A 21487-nucleotide genomic window follows, 5' to 3' on the forward strand; every position below is an offset into this window, starting at 1 on the left:
GAAAACAGATTCCGCACCGTGATTTTCCCTCCTACTGTATCACTTCTTTGGGCCTGGAGCACAACATCCATAATTGTGTTCTCTGTGCTTCTTTCAACCTGCGTACCATTCGCTGTGGTTACATGTTAAAAGACCGAACATTTGAAAGATCGAACTGCATATGGTCGAGACCATATGGTCGATGTTTCAAAACATCGATCTTTTAACATGTCTAAAAGTAAAGGACAGAAATTAGTTAGAAGACTGTGATGCAGGGGGGCAAGCCCCCCTATACCCCCACACTTAAATATACCAACTCCGAGATCGCACTACACTGAGAATACAGAATGGAATGGGAAGTTTTTCTATTCCCTGCTACAGCGCGGTCTCGGAGTTGATATATTTAAGTAGGGGGGTGGGGGTGCAGGGGGGCTTACCCCCCTGCATTACAGTCTTCTAACTAATTTCTTTCCTTTACTTTTAGACATGTTAAAAGATCGAAGTTTTGAAACATCGACCATATGGTCTCGACCATATGCAGTTCGATGTTTCAAATGTTCGATCTTTTAACATGTAACCATTCGCCATAGAGCTAGGATCTTGTTCAAGCATTTCCGAGTTTGGCCCAAGTTCGTCAGTATGGCGTCTTCAGATCTCCCGACTTCAGATGTTCCTAAAAAGCACAAGGATAAGGACCGCGACAGGCTTGGGGTCAAATTAACCAGCGACGTTCCTGTTAAGTTGGTTGTCGGCCCAGCGGTAGTCAGTGAGGCACTTTCATTGCCCCTGCAGTCCACAGATGTTCAGCAGCAGGCGTCTGCGGAGACCTTTTCTGAGTCCTCCATACCACAGGCTTCCACTTCGTCTTAGGACCCTCCGCCAGTCGCCGCCTCTGATAAACAGGAGCCGCTAAGCAGGCGCCGGCTTCTGAGGCCTCTTTTCTCCGACCGGAGACCAGATCCAGACCGACGGCTTCAGTTCAGACGTCTGCAGTGACTAGGCCTCCTGAGTCCCTCCGACTTTCTAGCAGGCCTTCCAGCCGAAAATCTACTCCAAAGCAGGTGCCGGCCTCCCCTCTAATGCCTCAGTCTCAGATGATTAAGATGGCTAGTGATCTCTTGACCCTTATCAGGAGCTCTCAGCCGCCTCCTTCTAAGAGGGCTAGGGAATTGTGCCCGGTAGTTTTGTCTGCCTCAGACTCTGAGGTTTCCAGCACCTCTGCTGATGAAGAGGGAAACTCTCAGCATTTTTCTGCTTTTGAGGATTCTGATGCAGAAGACTCCATCCCTTCTCCAGAAGATTTTTCTTTTGCAGATACTCTGAATACTTTTAGGGAGCATTTCAAATGAGAAAGTCAGGACTACCCTCAGTCTAAGAAACGGATTAGGGAATTCTTGGATTTGCCTCAGCATAAGCCTTTGGCAATCCCTCCAGTTTTGGAAGTTGTTGATGATGTTTTCATGGAGAATTCTTTGACTCATAATTCTGTTCCTCCTGCCCCAGAAAGCCTGACAGGTATTACAGAGTTCCTGATTCTCATCAGTTCCTTTTCAAGAATCCTACTGCTGATCCAGAGATTATTTCTCAGGGCCCTAAAGGTGTTAAAGCCATGGTTGCTAAAATCCTGTTCCTTCTGACAGGGACTCTAAGGCCTTGGATAGATGGGGTAAAAAGGTTTATACTTCCACCCTGGCTATTAGGTCTGTTAATTGTCTCTTTCATATGCTTAAGTATCAGCAGCATACTTTGGAGGCCATTAAGGCTAAAATTGCTGGTGTTCCTTTCCTGATGGAGAGTAAGGACGTGCATGATTTATTGAATTCTGGTGTTCCTTCCCTGATGGAGAGTAAGGACATGTGTGATTTATTGAATTCTGGTGTTCATTCCCTGATGGAGAGTAAGGACATGCATGATTTATTATATTCTGGTGTTCCTTCCCTGATGGAGAGTAAGGACATGCATGATTTATTGAATTCTGGTGTTCCTTCCCTGATGGAGAGTAAGGACATGCATGATTTATTGAATTCTGGTGTTCCTTCTCTGATGGAGAGTAGGGACATGCATGATTTATTGAATTCTGGTGTTCCTTCCCTGATGGAATGATTTATTGAATTCTGGTGTTCCTTCCTGATGGAGTAAGGACATGAATGATTTATTGAATTCCTGTGTTCCTTCCCTGATGGAGAGTAAGGACATGCATGATTTATTGAATTCTGGTGTTCCTTCCCTGATGGAGAGTAAGGACATGCATGATTTATTGAATTCTGGTGTTCCTTCCCTGATGGAGAGTAAGGACATGCATGATTTATTGAATTCTGGTGTTCCTTCCCTGATGATGAGTAAGGACATGCATGATTTATTGAATTCTGGTGTTCCTTCCCTGATGGAGAGTAAGGACATGCATGATTTATTGAATTCTGGTGTTCCTTCCTGATGGAATTGAATTCTGGTGTTCTTCCCTGATGGAGAGTAAGGACAGGCATGATTTATTGAACTGATGGAGAGTAAGGACATGTGAGTAAGGACATGCATGATTTATTGAATTCTGGTGTTCCTTCCCTGATGGAGAGTAAGGACAGGCATGATTTATTGAACTCTGGTGTTCCTTCCCTGATGGAGAGTAAGGACATGCATGATTTATTGAATTCTGGTGTTCCTTCCCTAATGGAGAGTAAGGACATGCATGATTTATTGAATTCTGGTGTTCCTTCCCTGATGGAGAGTAAGGACGTGCATGATTTATTGAATTCTGGTGTTCCTTCCCTGATGGAGAGTAAGGACATGCATGATTTATTGAATTCTGGAGTTCATTCCCTGATGGAGAGTAAGGACATGCATGATTTATTGAATTCTGGTGTTCATTCCCTGATGGAGAGTAAAGACGTGCATGATTTATTGAATTCTGGTGTTTCTTCCCTGAGGGAGAGTAAGAACGTGCATGATTTATTGAATTCTGGTGTTCCTTCCCTGATGGAGAGTAAGGACATAAAAGATTTATTGAATTCTGCCACTCTTGTCACTAAACATTCTCCACATTGTGGTTTCAACACTTTGGAGGCTTCTTGCAGGGCAGCAGGCACTGGTTCTGTTATTAGAAGACATGCTTGGCTCAGGGAACAGCCCCTTTCTGAACCTGTCAAATCTAAATTACTGGATGTGCCTTTGCACAAGGACAATCTTTTTGGTAGCAAAGCAGAAGAGGTGTTGAAAAAGTTGGAGGATAAGGCCAAATCTATGCAAACTGTTAAGGATTTTCTGCAAGTTCAGCCTCCTTGTTTTAGTAGACATTACCCTTCTAAGAATTGGACTTTTCCTGACCCTAGCAAACAGGGTCGCACTAGGCCTAGGGGTTACAAGTCTTCTAGGGGACAGACTTCCATCCCTCAAAAGGCTAAGCACTGGCAGGCTTCCTCTTCAAAATTGGGGAGTTCTAAGCAAACTTCTAAAAGCAAGCATTCCCAATTACTCCGGCCTTCCCCTGCCTGCCTCTGCGGGCCCAGGGTTTCTTTTGGGGGGGGGGGTTAGCCATTTTTGCAGATGTCTGGTACACCATCACAGATGACAAATGGGTGCTCAAAATAGTATCCCAAGACTACAAGTTCTCCTTTCACACCTTCCCTGTCCACCAAGGATATACAGATATTCCCCCACATCAAAGGGCAGAAGCAGAAAAGCAAGTTTCTTCTTTGCTAAACCTGGGAGCAATAGAACCTGTTCCTGCACTACAGATAGGCCAGGGTTTCTACTCAAGATTTTTCCTGATTCCCAAAAAAGGGGGCACCTGATGCCCTATTCTGGATTTGTCCATTCTAAACACTTTTCTGGTGATTCCCAAGTTCAAAATGCTCACTCTTCAGCAGTTGCTGCCAATGCTGGTGACTTTGAATCTCAAAGTGACTGGTGACTTTGGATTTCAAAGAAGCTTATCTGCACATCCCAACAAGAGAAAGCTGCAGGCAGTTCCTTCACTTCAGGGTGGTGAACAGGCACTTCCAATTCTCTGCACTGCCCTTTGGCTTATCTACTGCTTCCAGAGTTTTTACAAAATGCCTAGCTCCAGTCATTGCTTTTTGCAGGCAAAGAAACATTCAAATTTACCCTTACTTGGACGATTATCTTATTCAGGCAAACTCTCCAGAATAACTTCTAAGGGATTTGGACTTTGTAAAGAACCTTCTCACCTCTTTGGGCTACACTATCAACGAAAAGAAGTCAAAATTGATACCCACCAGGGAGATTGTATTCCTGGGAGCGAGTCTGAACACAGCCGCCCAGATGGTATTCCTCCCTCAAGAGAAACAAATGGATCTTTCAAATTACTTCAAGAATTTGGCAAGCATGACCCAAGCTCTCTGCAAGCCCTGGGATTCATGGCTTCATGTATTCTGAGGAATCCATATGCCAGACTGCATATGAGGAAAATACAATGATACCTCAAAAAACTTTGGTGTCAACACACTCAGGATTTAGACTTGATACTTCCTCTGATTCTCTGCCTGCAGATGGAGTTCTTTTGGTGGGCGACTGCCTGTGCACAGAACAAAGGCCTGCATTTCTGTCCACCTCCTGCCAGCCAGACCCTCACCATAGATGCTTCGGATTATGCTTGGGGAGCACATCTAGAGGGCAGATGCATTCAGGGGACTTGGAACTATCAACAAGTTAATTTGCACGGAAATCTGAAGGAATTGATGGCAGTCCAGTACGCCTTGATGGCTTTCAAGCATCTTCTCTCTCCTGGAACTCTTCTGGTCAGGACAGACAACACTACAATCATGTGGTACATCAACAAGCAGGGAGGGACTCTCTCTTACCCACTGTGCAGACAAAGCATGATACTATGGTCCATAGCAGCTTCCGTGGGCATTCATCTGATAGCTGTTTCTTCCAGGAAGGCTCAACACCTTAGCAGACCGGTTGAGCAGGCAGGTCCTAGATCCTCAAGAGTGCCAACTAAACAAGACCATCTTAAATCACATCATTCAGCATTGGGGCACTCCCCAGGTGGATCTCTTCTAATCTCTGACCAACCACTTTCTTCCAACCTTTTGCACCAGGGATCATCACGACAAAACTTGGAAAGTGGATGCTCTGTCCTTCCACTTGGACACAGCTATCGATCTATGCATTCCCTCCTCTGCCTCTTCTTCCCAGAGTGCTGTTAAAAATAATGGACGAAAAAACAAGGGCCATCATCATAGCTCCAGACTGGCCCAGGTAACATTGGTATCCACTTCTTTGCAGTCTCTCCCAGTCTCAGCCTTGGCATCTTCCCCTGATACCAGATCTCTTGGTTCAGGAGGGGGGTAAAATTCTGCATCCTCACCTTCAGACCGCATTTGGCAGCCTGGCTCATAATTTAAACCTTTCCCAACAAGTAGTTGAGGTCCTTTGTGAGGCCAGGAGGCATAGCACTAGGAAATCTTACTCAGAGAAGTGGAAAAGATTCTCCATTTGGATGCAGACTAGAGGGGAAGACCCTTCTCATCCTACTCTTCCTCTTATTCTTGATTACCTGGCAGGCTTGCTTAATGGTGGACTTTCCTTTTCTTCTATCAAGATTCATGCTTTAGCTATTTCTGCTCATTGTTCCTTTGAGCAGCCCATATTCTCTCATCCCTTGATGAAACAGTTCCTCAGGGGTGCTAGCAATTTAAAGCCTCCCAGAAGGGCACCTACTCCTGCTTGGGATCTTAATTTTGTACTTGAGAAAGTTACTCTGCCTCCCTTTGAACCAGCTGCCTCAGCAGATTTGAAGTTTCTCTCCTGGAAGACTGCCTTTCTCTTGGCCATTACTTCAGCTAGAAGAGTGTCTGAGCTGCAGGCCTTAATGGCAGTAGAGCCCTTTATCACCTTCCATATGGATTGGGTTTCTCTTCGAACTAATCCCTCCTTTATACCTAAGGTGGTTTCTAGCCTGCCTCTTAACCAGTCTATCCACCTGCCTACCTTCTTTCCTAATCCTCAGAATAGAGGAGAAAGGATACTGCATTCCCTGGATGTGCATAGACAACTTAGATTTTACCTGGACAGGACTAAACCTTTTCGAAAGTCAGATCAGTTGTTGGTCAGTTTTGCTCCTGCAGCTCAGGGCAAAGCTATTTCTACACAGACTATTTCTAAGTGGATTGCTCATTGTATTCACTTTTGTTACTTACAGCATGGCCTATTCTACTAGAGCAACCTCTACCTCAGCAACTTTCTTAAGAGGTGTACCTACTAGGGACATCCTGGAAGCAGCTACTTGGACTTCTGTCCACACTTTCACTAAACATTACAATTTACCCTTGTTTTCTAAGTCCAGGGCTGGTTTTGCAGGACATCCTTGCCAACCCTTAATCAGTGGGTGTTCTTCCTCCCTTTTGTTTTTTTCTGGGCTTTGGGAATCAACCCATTTTATAAGGACTGCAACAGTGAAACATGATGAACATAGTGCAGTTGTGTACACTTACCATAAATGCAGATGTTCGAGTGTATTCACTGTTGCAGTCCTGGTCCCCCCCCTTCCATTCCCCTTTTTTCCTAGGGCACAGACTGGATCTAACCTTTTTTGGGGGCTCCCGACAGTTAAGGCAAGAAAAACTGAGGAAATGGCATCGGCTGCCTTCCCTTGTACCTGACGTCAGGCTTAAACCAAAGGCAGCCGATGTCATATACCAAGGACTTTGGTATTCTGGCCGACTGTGGGCTACCGGGAGCCGGATAACCCATTTTGTAAGGACTGCAACAGTGAATACACTCGAACATCTACATTTATGGTAAGTGTACACAACTGTACTTTCTGATTGCAGCCATAGCTAAAATGTCTGTGAAAACCAGGACTAGGAATCCTACTGTATTGTCCTTAGGGGTGAATTAATTGCTACCCTGGAAGGGTGGAAGCTTTTGAAATGGTTTTATAACTTCCAGGTGCTATAACACATCTTAGGAAAGCTCTGTGTGTGTGTATGGTAACACATACGTGCAAGATTCTGGTTCAGTTTCTAGTAATAGTGTGGGAACCAGAAGTCAGATGACTAAATGTCTGTGATGTCATTCTGTAAGCCAGCAGTGAAATGATGTTTTAATACTAGATGAGACAGAAGTCTGAGGGCACTCTGTTTTGGAATTGATAAGACCACTCACTCACTTCATCTTGCCTTGCTTTAGTAAGTAACCAAACAATAGTAATTCTTAAGATCAGTCAAGAAAATATAGTGAGATTAGATAAGTACAGTTTTTATGCACCTGTGTGAATATATCCATCTGTTTTATTTTTAATATTTCCTGTGATTAAAACTCTGGCACTTATTGTAAATAGATATTTAGTACTTTCATGTTCTTTATTATTTATTATTAAATATATTTAAACTTTTCATTGTGGCTGGTCTTTTAGAGAATATTTTAACCTTTGACAATACATATATTTATTTGGTGACACTGTGGCCACTCCTGAAAGCCTCACTGCATTGGTCAAACACTACCATTTGTATCAGTATTAATTTTACTCAGTACAATTGGGTACCCTTGTACGAGCCTTAGAACAGCTGGCTTTGGAGTGTGCTGGTGGCAGTATCTACCTTATAGTCTGGGCAGAGGAGGCATGGCTGGTAAATCTGTGCCAGCCTTTCCCAGGTAGGTGTGTGTGTGTGTGTGTGTGTGTGTGTGTGTGTGAAAACTGAATCTCAAAGAATGTATGTGTCAGCTACTTGCAGCAGGGACCCAGAGCACTGGTTTCACAGACAGGGTGGTGGAGGACTAGGCTTGAAACACTCAGCTGAGAACTCAACTCTACAGCTGTGGTCAATGAGGAGTCTTATTTGGGGCCTGGTAAGAGAGAGGGAAACTCAGCCCCAGAAAGGGAGTGTGTTCCCTGTGTGCTCTTAAGGGAAATTGTGCTTGGTGCAGAGAGCTGCATCTGGAAATACTGTGTGTATCAATTTTTCTTCCAAATGAACATCCCTCACCAGTGTCAGTGGAGAGGATTGAGGCTCCTTGATTATTGGCCCAGAGAAGGAATGTCACACACAACATGTCCTACCACTGGCTACCACCCAACCAACAGCCTTCTATGACAGTGCCACGGCATTGTGGTGTGTTCTCATAGCATCATACAGCAGTTTCTCTCTGTCTCTGTTGCAGATGGCCACCACAGATATTCAGTTACCAGGTATCTTACCTTCTGTCAGTTTGCCTGTTTCACAGTTCAGTATCCTAAACTCAGGATTCCATAGTTACTTGTATTAGTGCATCCCCTTGCAATATGGAAACTCCCCTTTTTATTGCACTAATTTGGGCCTCACAGAGTGGAGGTTATGTTAATGAGGAAATTTACTACCGTGGTCTCTGACCTGCTGTCTTAATGCATTGAGCTGTCACCATAAGTAACACTAACTTGCTCATCCTTGCCCATCTCAGAGATCCACAATATATGCTCATGAATGGCATCTGTGAAGATTGTAATACCTCAGGTCTACACTACAGAGCCATATTATAGCTCCTCAGTGTTACACTACAGCCCATGTCACTTCACATTCAAATGTGCCTCCATGACAAAGAGGCTACATTTTCCTCCTCGAGTGGACCTGTTAGAGTGACCATCTCGAGTGGACCTGTTGGAGTGACCATCTCGAGTGCACCTGTTGGAGTGACCATGGCTACTTTACTAGCTGAAAAGAAAAGATTTCCTATTAGGTACTTGAGGCAAAACAAGGTTTTACTTCCTTGACTGTGACTTTCAGAAGTACCTGCTCTGACAATACGATGGTCCATTGTGCAAGACTGATGCCTGGCTTGAGTTTGCCAGGACAGTGAGTAATGCCATATTGTGAGCAGTTCAGGCATAGTTATTGTGATACCATACTGACCTGTTTAGACAGTGAGAACCAGAAGTTAGGGATAGATAGAGTTTTGCTATAAATATCCCCATACCACCTTTTCCACGTTAACTACTGCACTAAATTCTTCCTATTCTGTATTACATTAGCTGAGGGCCGGACAGACAGACCATAGAAGGATGCTTTGTTAGAAAAGATTGCCTCTAGCTGTGGCAGTGTGTATATGCCATGTGCGTGCAGTACCGTACTGTATAGCAGCAACAGTATCTATTGACATACGGGTGCAGTAATGAGTTCTTCTTTCGTTTTCTCTGCCTTCTGCAGGTCCATTTGTAGCGGTGTCAAAGGAGTGGTGGTGGTCACCACAGCCTGCACCAACTGACACCTCCAGTGTTAGGTCAAAACTGATCACTACATCTGCCACTCAGACAGGGGAAGGAGGTCACCCTGCTGAAAGCAACCAAGAGAGTTTACTCATGGCTTCCATGGCCAATACTCATGGCAAAAACAGAGAAGCTCCTTTTCCAAGAGTGGCCCAGAGGTGCCCCTACTGTCATTCGGAGTCAGTTACAAAGGCTGGTGACATGTGAGGTGCTTCAACAGCTGGACTCCTGCCTCACAACCAAGACAGACCTCCTGGTATAGCTGGCTAAAGTCAGGCTACTAGAAGGCCTGTCCACCGGGCTACCAGAGACACAACTTGCACATGACTCATGGAGATGACTAATGTCTGTATGGTTTGGCCTCTGGACAAGTGTGTCATCCTCCACGTATTTGTTTGCAATCCAGTCCAACACATCATCATGTGTCTACCCTCTATCTGTGTCCTAGTCTTTTGTATACACACTACCCCCTCGGTTTGTGTTTGTGTACTCCTGTAACCTTCCCTTCTCCTTCTATCCGTCTCACAACCATTCCTCACTATCTTCCACAGCTACACTCCTTTTCTTACATGAAAAATGTGAGCCTTTCCCACAAAGGATATGGCCTTCACCCAGCAGCTATTCTTCATGTTTACCCTTGTTTGTTTTTTCTTCTGTTCACTATTCCCTTGTTTCCATCTTTCATCTCTCTCCCTGTCCTCCCTATTTCTATGATGAACTGGGCTGGCACTATTTTGATGTGCTGGTCCTTAGAGGCCTGTTTGCCACAGCACATGTAGCAGTGATGACACAATTCACTACAGGCATCGTCTCATGCACATTTTCTGTGATGCTGACCCATCAAATCATTAGCACATTGACTGCACGTATAAAGCAGACTTATATTAGAGTAAGTTACTTACACTGAGAGAAGTGTTTTGGAATCTAGCCTATTGTTCATTAAGTAAAGGTAAATAAATAAATGAAACCATTGTTTTTATAACAGAAAATATATTTCACCATTATACTGCCTTACTATAACAATGCTGTACCCAAATGTGTAAAACATCCAAGCCGGTCTTTCACTGCAGCAGTTCCTATATGTAAACAAATGCGTTATAACAACAGGTTTATTAACGTTGTTAACTACGTTTTAAACAAGCTCCTTGAATTCACAGGAAATGCTAGTTTTGTCCACTAAAGTACATGCAGCTATGCAGATCAAGCTGGTTTTGGATAAGCCTAAAGCTATTCAAAATGTAACCTTAGTAGATATGGTTCTGTTCATATCCTGTACTACAAACACATTTTATCTAGCTCAGTTAATTTAAAGGCAGGGACTATATTCAAAAATGTGGATTTGATTATCATAATCTGCTACCCGACATCTCTGTCATCTGCTTAAAGGTTACACAGAGGTCTTTGACATTGTCTTACCGAACCGCATAAAATACTCGTCTTCTAAATGTCTTGCACTGTGCTACTAAGTTTGGTGTTATTTTTAAAGCCTATCTGTTAATCATCTTTTCAATCAGGTTCTCCAGATCTTCCTTCACTATTAGATGCAATAATGTCCTCTCTTCTATCCTTACATCTTCTACTATTTTAGCCTCTTACTTTCAGAAAATTGTGGCTGGACTGTTCCTGAAAGCAAGTCCTGGAAATTCTGAGTTCAAGTAAACAAAATTAAAAATGCATCATGCCTGCATACAATTCCTAGGTCACTGAAATGTCGTACATAGTTAAGAGCAGTAGCAGGATACGAACCTCTGCTGCTACAAAGAATTGATGATAAATTTCTAGTAAAGATGTCTAGCAGGTCAATACCCAGTTATCCTTTGACACACTGAAAAATAAATCACAGGGCCTCATGTAACCACAGAAATCAACATTCTGAACTTCATTTATGTTTGCAAAACAAAATAATTTGCAGAACAAAACAATGACAATAGCTAATGTTGGTATAATGAAAATATATTTACTGATAACTAGCCACTGACAATCTTCTTCTTCTTTCGGCTTTTCCGGGTTAGGGGTCGCAACAGCAGATCACCTGTCCACTCATGATTGGCAGTGGAGTATTTCGGTGTTGAGTTGCCAGCCCGGCACCCAACCTTCCACAGAAGGCACACACATGCACGCACTCACACCTAGGGCCAATTTAGAGTGTCCAATCCACCTACAGCATGCCTTTGGAGGAAACCCACTCGGCCACAGGGAGAACATGCAGACTCTGCACAGAAGGCACCCCAGCCGAGGATCGAACCGGAGAACCTCTTGATGTGAGGCGACAACACTAACTGCTGCACCACCGCGGCCGCCTCTGAAAATCAAAGGTTAAAAATCACAATCCAGAGATATGATGACAGTATGATTCAGTGCTGGAAAAATATGAAATGAATCCCTACACCCTAAATATGATCCCAAGGATCCAAAGAGCACCAGCTAGCACTGTCGCTCTTATGTGCATTAAGAGGACGTTGAGGCTTGGGTGTTCGTTTAAGTAGTTTACTGTTTACAAATACATCAGGATGGATGGCAGGAACATTAACCTTGAACTATCTAACTAACTGACTACATACTTGCATCCTCACATTCTGGCTGCTCACTCAAAATGGCACTCTTGCTTGCACGTGCTCAGTACTTGCATGTATATGGTAATTCACTGGAAAGCTTCTTAAAGGTATATCACACACTCTGATTTACAAGCATTAAGCTCTGCCATTAAGGGAACAGCTGCAGCATATGCAATAAGCTTTCTAAACCTTACAGGTTATGCTAACACTACAACAACCTTAATCAGAAGCCTTACTGCAGGAGTGGGTATAAGCATACAGGAAATAGGAAGTGTATGTGAAAAAAGTCAATGTCAAAACATGAAATGTACCATTGCTAAGGAAATGATGGATCCTTGGCCAAAGTTCCTCACGGTGTGAACAAAGGCTGATCAACCACAAGCAAGTGGCCTGAAAGGATTTCTGCAGAACCTGAAACAGATAAGCAACAATAATCAGGGAAACAGTTCTGTGTGATAGCACCTTTGGGGAAATGCAAATCTTCATACCACGTTAAAACACAAAGATTTACTCACCTACAAAGTATAGTGATCTGTTCTGATTTCTCCAGCACTTGTAACCCTGTATGAACTAACGTGTTCTGTACTTTGCCTACAGAACTGTGGTCTGACACAAGCAATGCTGGCAGATACCGTTTCCCACTTCTTCTGGGAAGGGAACCATAGATTAAAGGGACACTCTCTCGTTACTGAAATCACATTTCTACCTCGGACCGAAGCTGAAAACAATGCTACCCACTTAGTTTATCACCCCCCTGTTTGTGACATCAGTAATGATTTCTAACAGTCCCACCCACAGCATTAGATTTCTGCAAACCTGTATCCCAGTCCTCTTTTACTCCCCTGTGGAATAACACACTCAGTGCTTTGGTTCCCTGTTCACATAGTGCTTCGAACTTCTTTCTGAATGTTTATTTTGTTTTTGCACCAAGACAAAAATAACTGGTGGGTAAAACCCTCAAAATAGGGACACATTTGTAAATAGTGTGCTTATAAATTTAGAATGTTGCTAGACTAAAAGGTCTGGTGTTATCATACATTTTCTGAAGGATGTGTAGTCCGAAACTCAAATGCCGGTCATTAGTTAGTAAATTCGATCTTTACTGATTTGCCTTCAAAAATCAGAAAACCACAAAATTTTTGAGGAACAGATTCAAAATGTGAGACAAAAATCTAGACAGTTGAGACGCATGATCAACGTTCCTGAGCTGATCTCACTCCTTACCCAGTAAGATTAGAAGCTCCAGAGATGTTTTGGAAAAAAAAAAATTGTATAAAATGCTTCCCCAAATTGCCTGCGACAGTACTGTAGCTACGTGGAGGGGGAAAAATGCATTCATCCAATGACGATCTTGCAATACTGGCTTTTAAAAGCCGGTATTAGATTTGCGGTCAAACCTGAGCGCTTTTGTGCTGTGTGTGTGGTCCAAACTGTAGCACCTGCTGCTTGTTACATTGTAGCAAATAGTTTGCTACAGTTTACTAGTAAAAAAAAAAAAAAAAAAACTTATTTTTTTTCTGCACATGTAGTAATGAGATCTGTACAGCAATTGATCAATAGCTCAGTAATTTGACTGGTACAAATCCCGTTTCAAGTTGGTCCTAGGCAGTTCAGCTAGGGATGTCTCCCGTTGCTCATCACACCAAGCATGAACACTGGCATTTTGAGTACAAACCACAATACAGACAGTCCTAAAGCTGCACAAAACAGACTCCAAAGTGTTTTGCAGTGACTTTTTAAAATACTTTTTCTGTTGGTTTATTGCAGTAGAGTAAGGCTATGAATGCTAGCAAGCTGTATCCTGTAGTGCTTGTTTTGATTTCCTCAGTACCAATTTGCCTATTTTGAGACTGTGATAAGTTAATTAGACAGTGTGCCTGAGTGTGTCGGTCCAGTTAATAATAAGTAAATTAATTAATTAAATGACAAGTGGGAAATCACAATATCCCAGAAACTAATATCTACACTTTCTTTTGGCTGGCTCCATCAAGATGTTTGATGTTTAAGCCTAAATTAAATCTTGTTCTTAACTCTGTAGTCTGTTACATATTGTGGAATGCATTGGAGTCTTGTATTATAATTGTGATTATACCGAGTACTAAAGCGTACAGCTTCTTAATGCAGTAACCCTTCAGGTTTTTTTCTAAGTTTGATTACCTTTGCTCATCACATTCCTCCAGTGACATTAACATAGACTTACTAGACCGCAAAATGTCAATGCCATTCACTTCTTAATGGGATGGAAGACTTTTTATAGTTCAGTTGTAAAATTGCATTAACCCTGTGTTTTTCAAACAAAACCCAATCTAAACAGACATGCTGTGTTTTTGTCAGTTATTAAGGCATTAATTGCTATCATATAGCTGTTTTTCTTATTTATATACATATTCTGCGATAGTTAAAAGACACTTCCAAAGCATTCAAATCTCGTGTGCTGCTCAAGGGTTTAGGTTAAAGAATTATACAAAGGACCTTGCCTTTATTAATCAGGTTGTTTCACAGCGTGTATATCCTCATTGTTTCAAGAATGTCTTTCATTTATACTCCAATAAAGACTACAGCAGCTTCTGTCCTCATTGACAGAGCCACATCATGTAATGAATTTTGAAGGGGCAGTACCTTTACATTGGGAGTTTCTAGAGGAATAAAAGATGTAATTTTTCTGGGCAAGGACATCATGAACAGTGTGATCATTTTCTAATACAGTATATCAAAGTAGTAATATGACATGAACCCTTTAAAACTTCCGATAGTCTGTCACTTCCATTTTTTCACAAATATTAAAATTATATAAATTTTTTCTAATGAATATCTTATGTCTCTCATCAGTTTTACTTTAATCTTCATTCACCTAATTTTATAGATATTCCATTATGCATAATCACTTTTCTCTGTCGGCCTTTATCCTTCCTGATACAGTTCTTATTGTTTGCAGAGAACTACACTGGAATGACCAATCCTGAGCACCATTTTTTTCTTGAGAGTATGCATCCACTCATATGGCAGCGTCATTTGGTTTTCAGAATACTTGCTATTCCCTCAGGGTTCTACTCTTCAAGCACTTATAAACTGAATGTGTCCCAACAGTCACGGTTTCTAAGAATAAGCTGCTTTAGTACAGTATATAGTTCGTCTTTGAAATTAATTGTCAGTTATGTCATACTGTGAGAATTACTATATAACTATAAAATCCGTACAATCCCTGCTGTCATCCTTGAGGCTACCATAATAAAAAATAGTGATTGCTCACCTTAAATATCTGTTTTCATGCAAGATTAGTAATTAAAATTTGATTTTTTTTCTAAACAAAAATGTTTCCGATGTGGTGATCCTTTCATACACTGTCTACTTTACCTTTAGAAAACTGTACCTCCTGTCCTACAACTAATATGAAATGATGCTTTCATGAAGTAGGAGACTATACTTATCATAAATGACCATAATTAGAGTTTTCCCATAACTGTTCCAGCTGTATAACAATATTGATTTATCATTTCCAGCACTGGTGGAGCCAGGAAGGGGGGGGTGACCTGCTTCGGTATCCCAAGGAGCACATGGGAAAGTACATTTACCCTGCTAGAGACCAGGGAGACTTCCCTTGGTTAAGGCTGAGGACGAGGCTGCAAGTTATTGATGTCCACCACAGTCAGCCCACTACGTGACTCCCTTCTCCTGCCTAAGCCAGAGCATGAAATAAATACCCTGACACCTGATGAATGTCTGAATGGTGGCCTCTCATTGAACTCTTGTGGTTGTAATTAGGAATGGATGGGCCAATTGGCTGTAAAGGGGCTGATTAGCATACACTGGGGGAAATGAGTAAAAAAAAAATTATCAGTCCGGCAATATGCTTTTTTCATATTTTACTACTTTATTCAAGTCATACATTTAGTATAAACTGCAAAGCTATGTCTGCTAAAAGTACCTGTTAATTCTTAGGATCATAGGAGGTACTGGGCTATTGGCCCTGAGGCCCTTATAAACCTAGCCAAGAGTTTAGCCCATGTTTAGACAAATCAGCACCCATTGCCCCTGTCCAGAAAGGACGTGGGTGGAATCTCAAGGGTATATTTTCTGTTCCCCATCCAGTTATCCAGGTTGCACTTTAAAAGGGGTAAAGAGGTACTCTACTTGATGTGGAGAGGGAGTCTATTCCATAGATGGGGGAGTATCTGGGACGCAATCTGCCCCACCAACAAGTCTTGTTGATGTCATAGACCAGGTTGAGGCCGCACATGCAGGTTACTCGAGTGGAGCTTGACTTGCGGATCGTACCTCTCATCTGAACAGCTTTTTGTAGAATGTCTACATTTTTGCCCAATCATTTTGGCTTGTTTATCATACAATTGTGGTTTTCTTGCAAATTAGTGACAAATCATGTTTAGAATACTATTAGAACATATTTTATAAATGACTGCTTTCATCCTGTCCGAGTGATACCGCAATTTTTATATATTCGACTGGCAACTAATCATTTTTTATGACTAAAATGACCAACCTAATGTAGATACTGTAATTTGCACTCTGCTTACTGTATATATAAATTGCAATCTTCTACCTGGGACTTATTCCTTCATGTATTATTTATGTTGGCTGTTTTTTTTAAGTGACTTTGTTTTGAGGCATATGCGAGCACACACACAGGCAGGGGTTTATGTAAATTGGTAACCCACTATTTCATAGACACCAGTTCTGTCAGCTCTATTTTGTCAAAGTTGGTGGTGTGAGATTGCTGTAATACTGTTGTTGGGAAATATGCCCTTTACTCCGTATTGTGCCATCTCAAGAGTTGGAACACACTTACACAGCAATGGGATGTGGGGGTGGATCTGCCCTCCTGCAACAACTTGTTTTTCTTCAGAGTTGTTTATTTATTTATTTATTTTACATTTATTTCTTTTTTTTGGCAATTTGTATTTTTATTTTTTGTCAATTAAAAATGCATCGTCAAAATACAGTAATTTTGGTCAAAATACAAGTTAGTCAGATTGGAAGTTTAGTGGCATTTTCACCTAAGAATTATGCAGTCGCTGAGTTTACATATATAGAAAGAGAGAAGGGGAGAAGTATTTCAGGTAGATGGATAGTCCCAGGGGTGTGTGGGGTGCTGAGGGGTTTGCCTTACCTGAATAAACACTTAAAACTATATGATACCTTGCTACTTTTGAACTGCATTTGAGCAGTTCAATCATTTTGTTTTCAAAACAATTTGTACTCAGCAGAACTTTGTTTCTGGATAATTTGTGACTGACAGAATTGCTTTCCACAATTTCTTGAGTGTAATACAGTGGTACTCATTATTAAGAGATAGGAGAATCAACCTACAAATTTTGTTTGGGTGGGGTTCTCGTTAATTTGTGTTTTCGAAAGAGGCATATTGACAGTGGCACAGCAGATAGTGTCACCTCACAAAAGGTTCCCAGTTTGATTCTCAGCTGGGGTGCTTTCTGTGTGGAGTCTGCATGCCCTCTCCTATCTTCACATGGGTTTCCTCCAGGTGCTCCGTTTTCCTCTCACATTCCAAAGACATGCAGTAGGTGGACTGGATACTTTAAATTGGCCATAGATGTGACTGTGAGTATGTGGTGTGGATGAGCTACCATGTCAGGGCTAGCCACCTGTTGGTGTACACCTTGGCTGTAGACATTTCTTCTATTCAAGTGACACCCGAACCCCATGTGCAAAAATGGGAAAAGGGCTTGTGGATGGATGGATTGAAGTAATGGTGGGACATATTCTAGTTAGAGATGGAGGGTATTCTTACCAATAGCTGCCCTTCCTTCAGTGGTATGCAGCTGTGAGATTTTTTTTTTTATGAAAGCTAAATAGAGTAGGGTTGACTTTTGTTTTCAGGTTAACAATATGATGTGCCATAGCTAGACCTGGAACAAGAATGATATCTAGGTACATGAAAACGAGAACACATTTTAGAGGTTGTTTATTCAGCTTCAACCATGGCTGCAATTTTTGGAGTGTGTTTTGCTGTTCCTACAGCATTAGTGCCATAGTTGGTTAAGAAGTTTGTATGGCAATGTCATCTGCAAACGCAGTAACATTGTGATATAGTGATATATTAGTATGCGGATAGGGAGTTGGGATATCTTACTGAGTAGGTACTGTGCAACAGGTAGCTGGATAACCATTTTAGGTTGGAGGGACCAAAGCTAGAGTATGAGGAAGAGTTAAGCAGGAGAGTTAAATTTAACCTACTCAAAGGCTTCGGACAGATAAATAAAGAGGGCACCAGTAAGATGTACTTTTATTAGTGAGTTGAGTATTGTTGAGTATATGTACAGCAGTTTGGATGTTACTATTTTTAATGACATCCAGCTAATGGGAGAGGAGAATATTCTATTGGTAGAAGAAGGTGGCTAACTGACTGCAGACCATTATTTGAATTAGCTTACCTAGGATTTGGTACATCTAAGAATGGGGGCATCTATTTTTTTTTTAAGATACTGTGGAAGGTTTGCTGTCTCAGTGCCAGATTAAATTATGTAACATATTTGTGGAGAAATGAGATCTCCATAATGTTTGATGAACCACAGGTAGAGACTGTCAGAGTTTGATGGGCCATCAGTAGTTAATGACTGTATTTGCTGGTTTCATTTTGAGAGACTTTTTTGAGGGAGAACAGAAGTACTTAGAGTTCATGGGGTGATGAAGTTGGTAGCAGGGGAGGTGGACATGCAATGGTAAAATCAGCTGCCAAATTCTGAGTGGTGAACTGATTGAAATATGTGCTGTGAGACAGTAAGACTGCTCAGGTGTTAAACTCTTTCGAGAACTGAGTGTAACTGGAGAAAGCAGAAGTTTGGTGTTCATGTAACTACAAGATTTTGGTATGCTTTATTGCTTTTTTGGCTTGGTTATGCAAAGTAATGTAAGTGTCATGGGCAGATGAGGATAGTATTTGTTTCCAGACCTTCCAAGCATTGATCCTTTAGTTGACAAGGTGCTGGGAATTAGATGTATACTGTGGCAATCATGTTTGCTTTGCATAGTCTAAGTTTATTGCGGTAAAACTGGTTCTAAATATTGTGCAGTGCTTCAGTTACAAAAGAACCTGCATTGTTGATCTTTGTGATGGTATGCAGTGCACATGTTGTTAATGGTATTTGCAATAAAAGCTGTAAATTGCTTTGATAATTGGTTCAGGATCTAAAATGCATCTGCTTTAACTGCTGTGGAAGAAAATGGCATGTATTTCCTTGCAGCAGTTACTACTGAACAAGTGTTTTTTTTTTTTTTTTTACAGGGAGAAAGCCCCCTTACACCAACCATGGGGACCAGAAGACTGAGACACTCAGCAGTTATATATGTTTATCAGCATATCTCTCTCCGTGTGTGTGTATATATATATATATATATATATATATATATATATATATATATATATATATATATATATATCTATACGTACATACATGAGTACTACTGAGATTTCAGAACCAAAAGGAAAATAAAATTCCCTGGTTGACAAAATAACCAAATATGCTTTAGATAAATACATACAGATATACATCTTCTGTATGAAACATCAAATTTCCACTGTGGATTGTTGGAATATATGTTTAAAGAAACACTATAAGGCAAAGAGCCAGATTCATGAAAGTACTGTTATGTGTATATACTGTCAACAAAGCTAGAAATAACAGCAAGCTAGTGTCCTCCTTATTTCTAGACTTGTCAAAGGTTCATAGGTGTTTACTTGCCTAATGACCACAAGGGTCTTTCTAAGCCTAGCCGTGCATCCCAACTCTGACAGGTTCTGATACCCTTGAAAAGTATAAGCATGGGCCTGGGAGAATAATAATTTACAGGTTACCTGTGTCCATTAGAGAATTGGGTGCCAAACCAGGGATGAATTTCCAGTTTCCCATCCAATTGTCCAAGTTGCACTCGAATTGGGTTAGGGAGGAACTCTGATTCACATGGATGAGCAGCCTGTTCCATAGACATGGTAGTCTCTGGGATACATACCTATCTCTCCAGCAGGTCCTGTTTATATCACAGGCAAGGTTTAAGTCTTTAGAACAGGTAATTGTGGTGCTGTTTGTTTTGTGGATATGCAGGAGGTCCCATAAGAGTGGGGTCTGACAATGCCCTGTATGCCATGCATAGATCCCCCTCAAAAGTTTGTAGGAGACTGAATACAGGAATAGCACCTTGAGGTGGTCTTCACAGGACATATTACTTACCCCTGAATTATTTGTGAGGACCTCTGTGGATGTTCCAGTTGTTGGATATGCCTGGTTAGGAACATACCAATGATAGGTCTGATGAATGCTGAACAGAGTGGAACAATGACTTCCTTGGACTTAGATGCCATACCTTTATTTATAATTTGTGCAACATAGAATGATTCCCTCAACACTGTGGACACATGATGATCGAAGGCTATATAACTATCTGTGTGTGTCCCTAAGTCCCTGACTACTGGGTGAACTCTAAGGGGTGTGTTGTCGATATATTAGTTACCAGGGATGATGACTTCCCAAAGGATAGTATTATGCATTTCTTGGCATTTAGTTTTAACCTATGGCTCTGACACTAGTTGTTTGTCTGTGTTAGTCCCTCCTGTAGAACATTTGTGTCAGTGGGAAATTCAATGACAGCTCCTAATTTGCAATCATTTTCAAATTTAGTCAGCCAGAGACCACTGGCATTGGCCTTGACTTCAGAGAAGTAAATACCAAAATGAAGCAGTCCAAGGACTAATCCCCTGATGTACTCCACTTGTGACTGGTCTCTTTGTAGAGGTGGACTCCCCAATTCTAACTTTATGGGTCCTGTCTGTGAGCTAGCTGGCTTCTCCACTGGGTGACATACGGATTTGCACCTAACCTTTTGAGTTTGTCAACAGTGCCTGAGTGGGGTATTGTGTCAAATGCCTTGGCCAGGTCAAGGTAGGCAGCGTGAATGATTTTGCCCTCATTCATTGATTTAGTAACCTTCTCAAAGAAATCCACCAGGTTGAGCAGGCATGATCTGTCCTTGATGAAACCAAACTGGGTTGGGTCCAGTGTCTGGAGGTTTACTATATCTCTATTGATCATCTCCATGATAATTCTTTCCATGGCTTTACATATAAGACTAGTGAGACTTACGGGTCTGTAGTTTTCAGGGTCTGTAGATTGCCCACCTTTCTACAGAGGGATGACTGTTGCCTTTCTCCATTCATGAGACATGAAGCCTGTTTGGACGCTACAGTTAAATGGTAATTCCAGAGGCCCTGATAGGTTATGTTTTATGCTGTTTAGAAGGCATCCTGGGATGTAGTCTGGGCTCATTGATGCAGTGTTCTTGGTCTTAGAGAGAGCATTAAGGACCTGTTTCCTAGTGATAGTAGAGGGGAGTTATATTTACTATTTTCTGAGGGAGGATTGAGGGAGAGAGAAGAAAAACTGGAGCTGAATTTATCAGCCAGGAGGTTTGCTACATCTTCTAGCTCAGTATAAGTGGCTCCATTTACAATGAGCTCTGCACACAATTGTGCATTTCCTTTGAGGTTGCGGACATAGATAAAGAAAGCTTTGTGGTTGCCCTTGGGCTGGGAGGCCACACACAGCTCATATTTGGCTTTGGTAGACTATTTGTCCTCAGAGTTGTTTTTTTACTTTGAGAGTGCTTTTATCCTGCTGAGAGCTGCATCTCCTCATTTTTGCCATGATTTTCTTACTCCTGTTATACAGCCCATTCATTTTATGATTTCGCCAGGGTGGCTTATTTTTTTGAGTTCATAGGTTCACAG

At 41.6% G+C, this 21487-nt stretch overlaps 1 protein-coding gene across 4 annotated transcripts in view; it reads right to left on the minus strand.

Annotated features, from left to right (window-relative positions):
• The window catches only part of BRAT1 (BRCA1 associated ATM activator 1), a 498236-nt gene that overhangs the window by 95484 nt on the left and 381265 nt on the right, over positions 1-21487 (minus strand). For all 4 annotated transcript variants that reach the window (XM_044089125.1, XM_044089127.1, XM_044089124.1 and 1 more), the window contains exon 11: positions 12045-12144. In XM_044089125.1, coding sequence (XP_043945060.1) covers positions 12045-12144 — 100 coding nt within the window. The remainder of the gene's footprint in view (positions 1-12044; positions 12145-21487) is intronic.

Source organism: Protopterus annectens, chromosome 12.part0, assembly GCF_019279795.1.
Source record: "Protopterus annectens isolate FY-2018-M chromosome 12.part0, PAN1.0, whole genome shotgun sequence".
Lineage (NCBI taxonomy): Eukaryota > Metazoa > Chordata > Ceratodontiformes > Protopteridae > Protopterus > Protopterus annectens.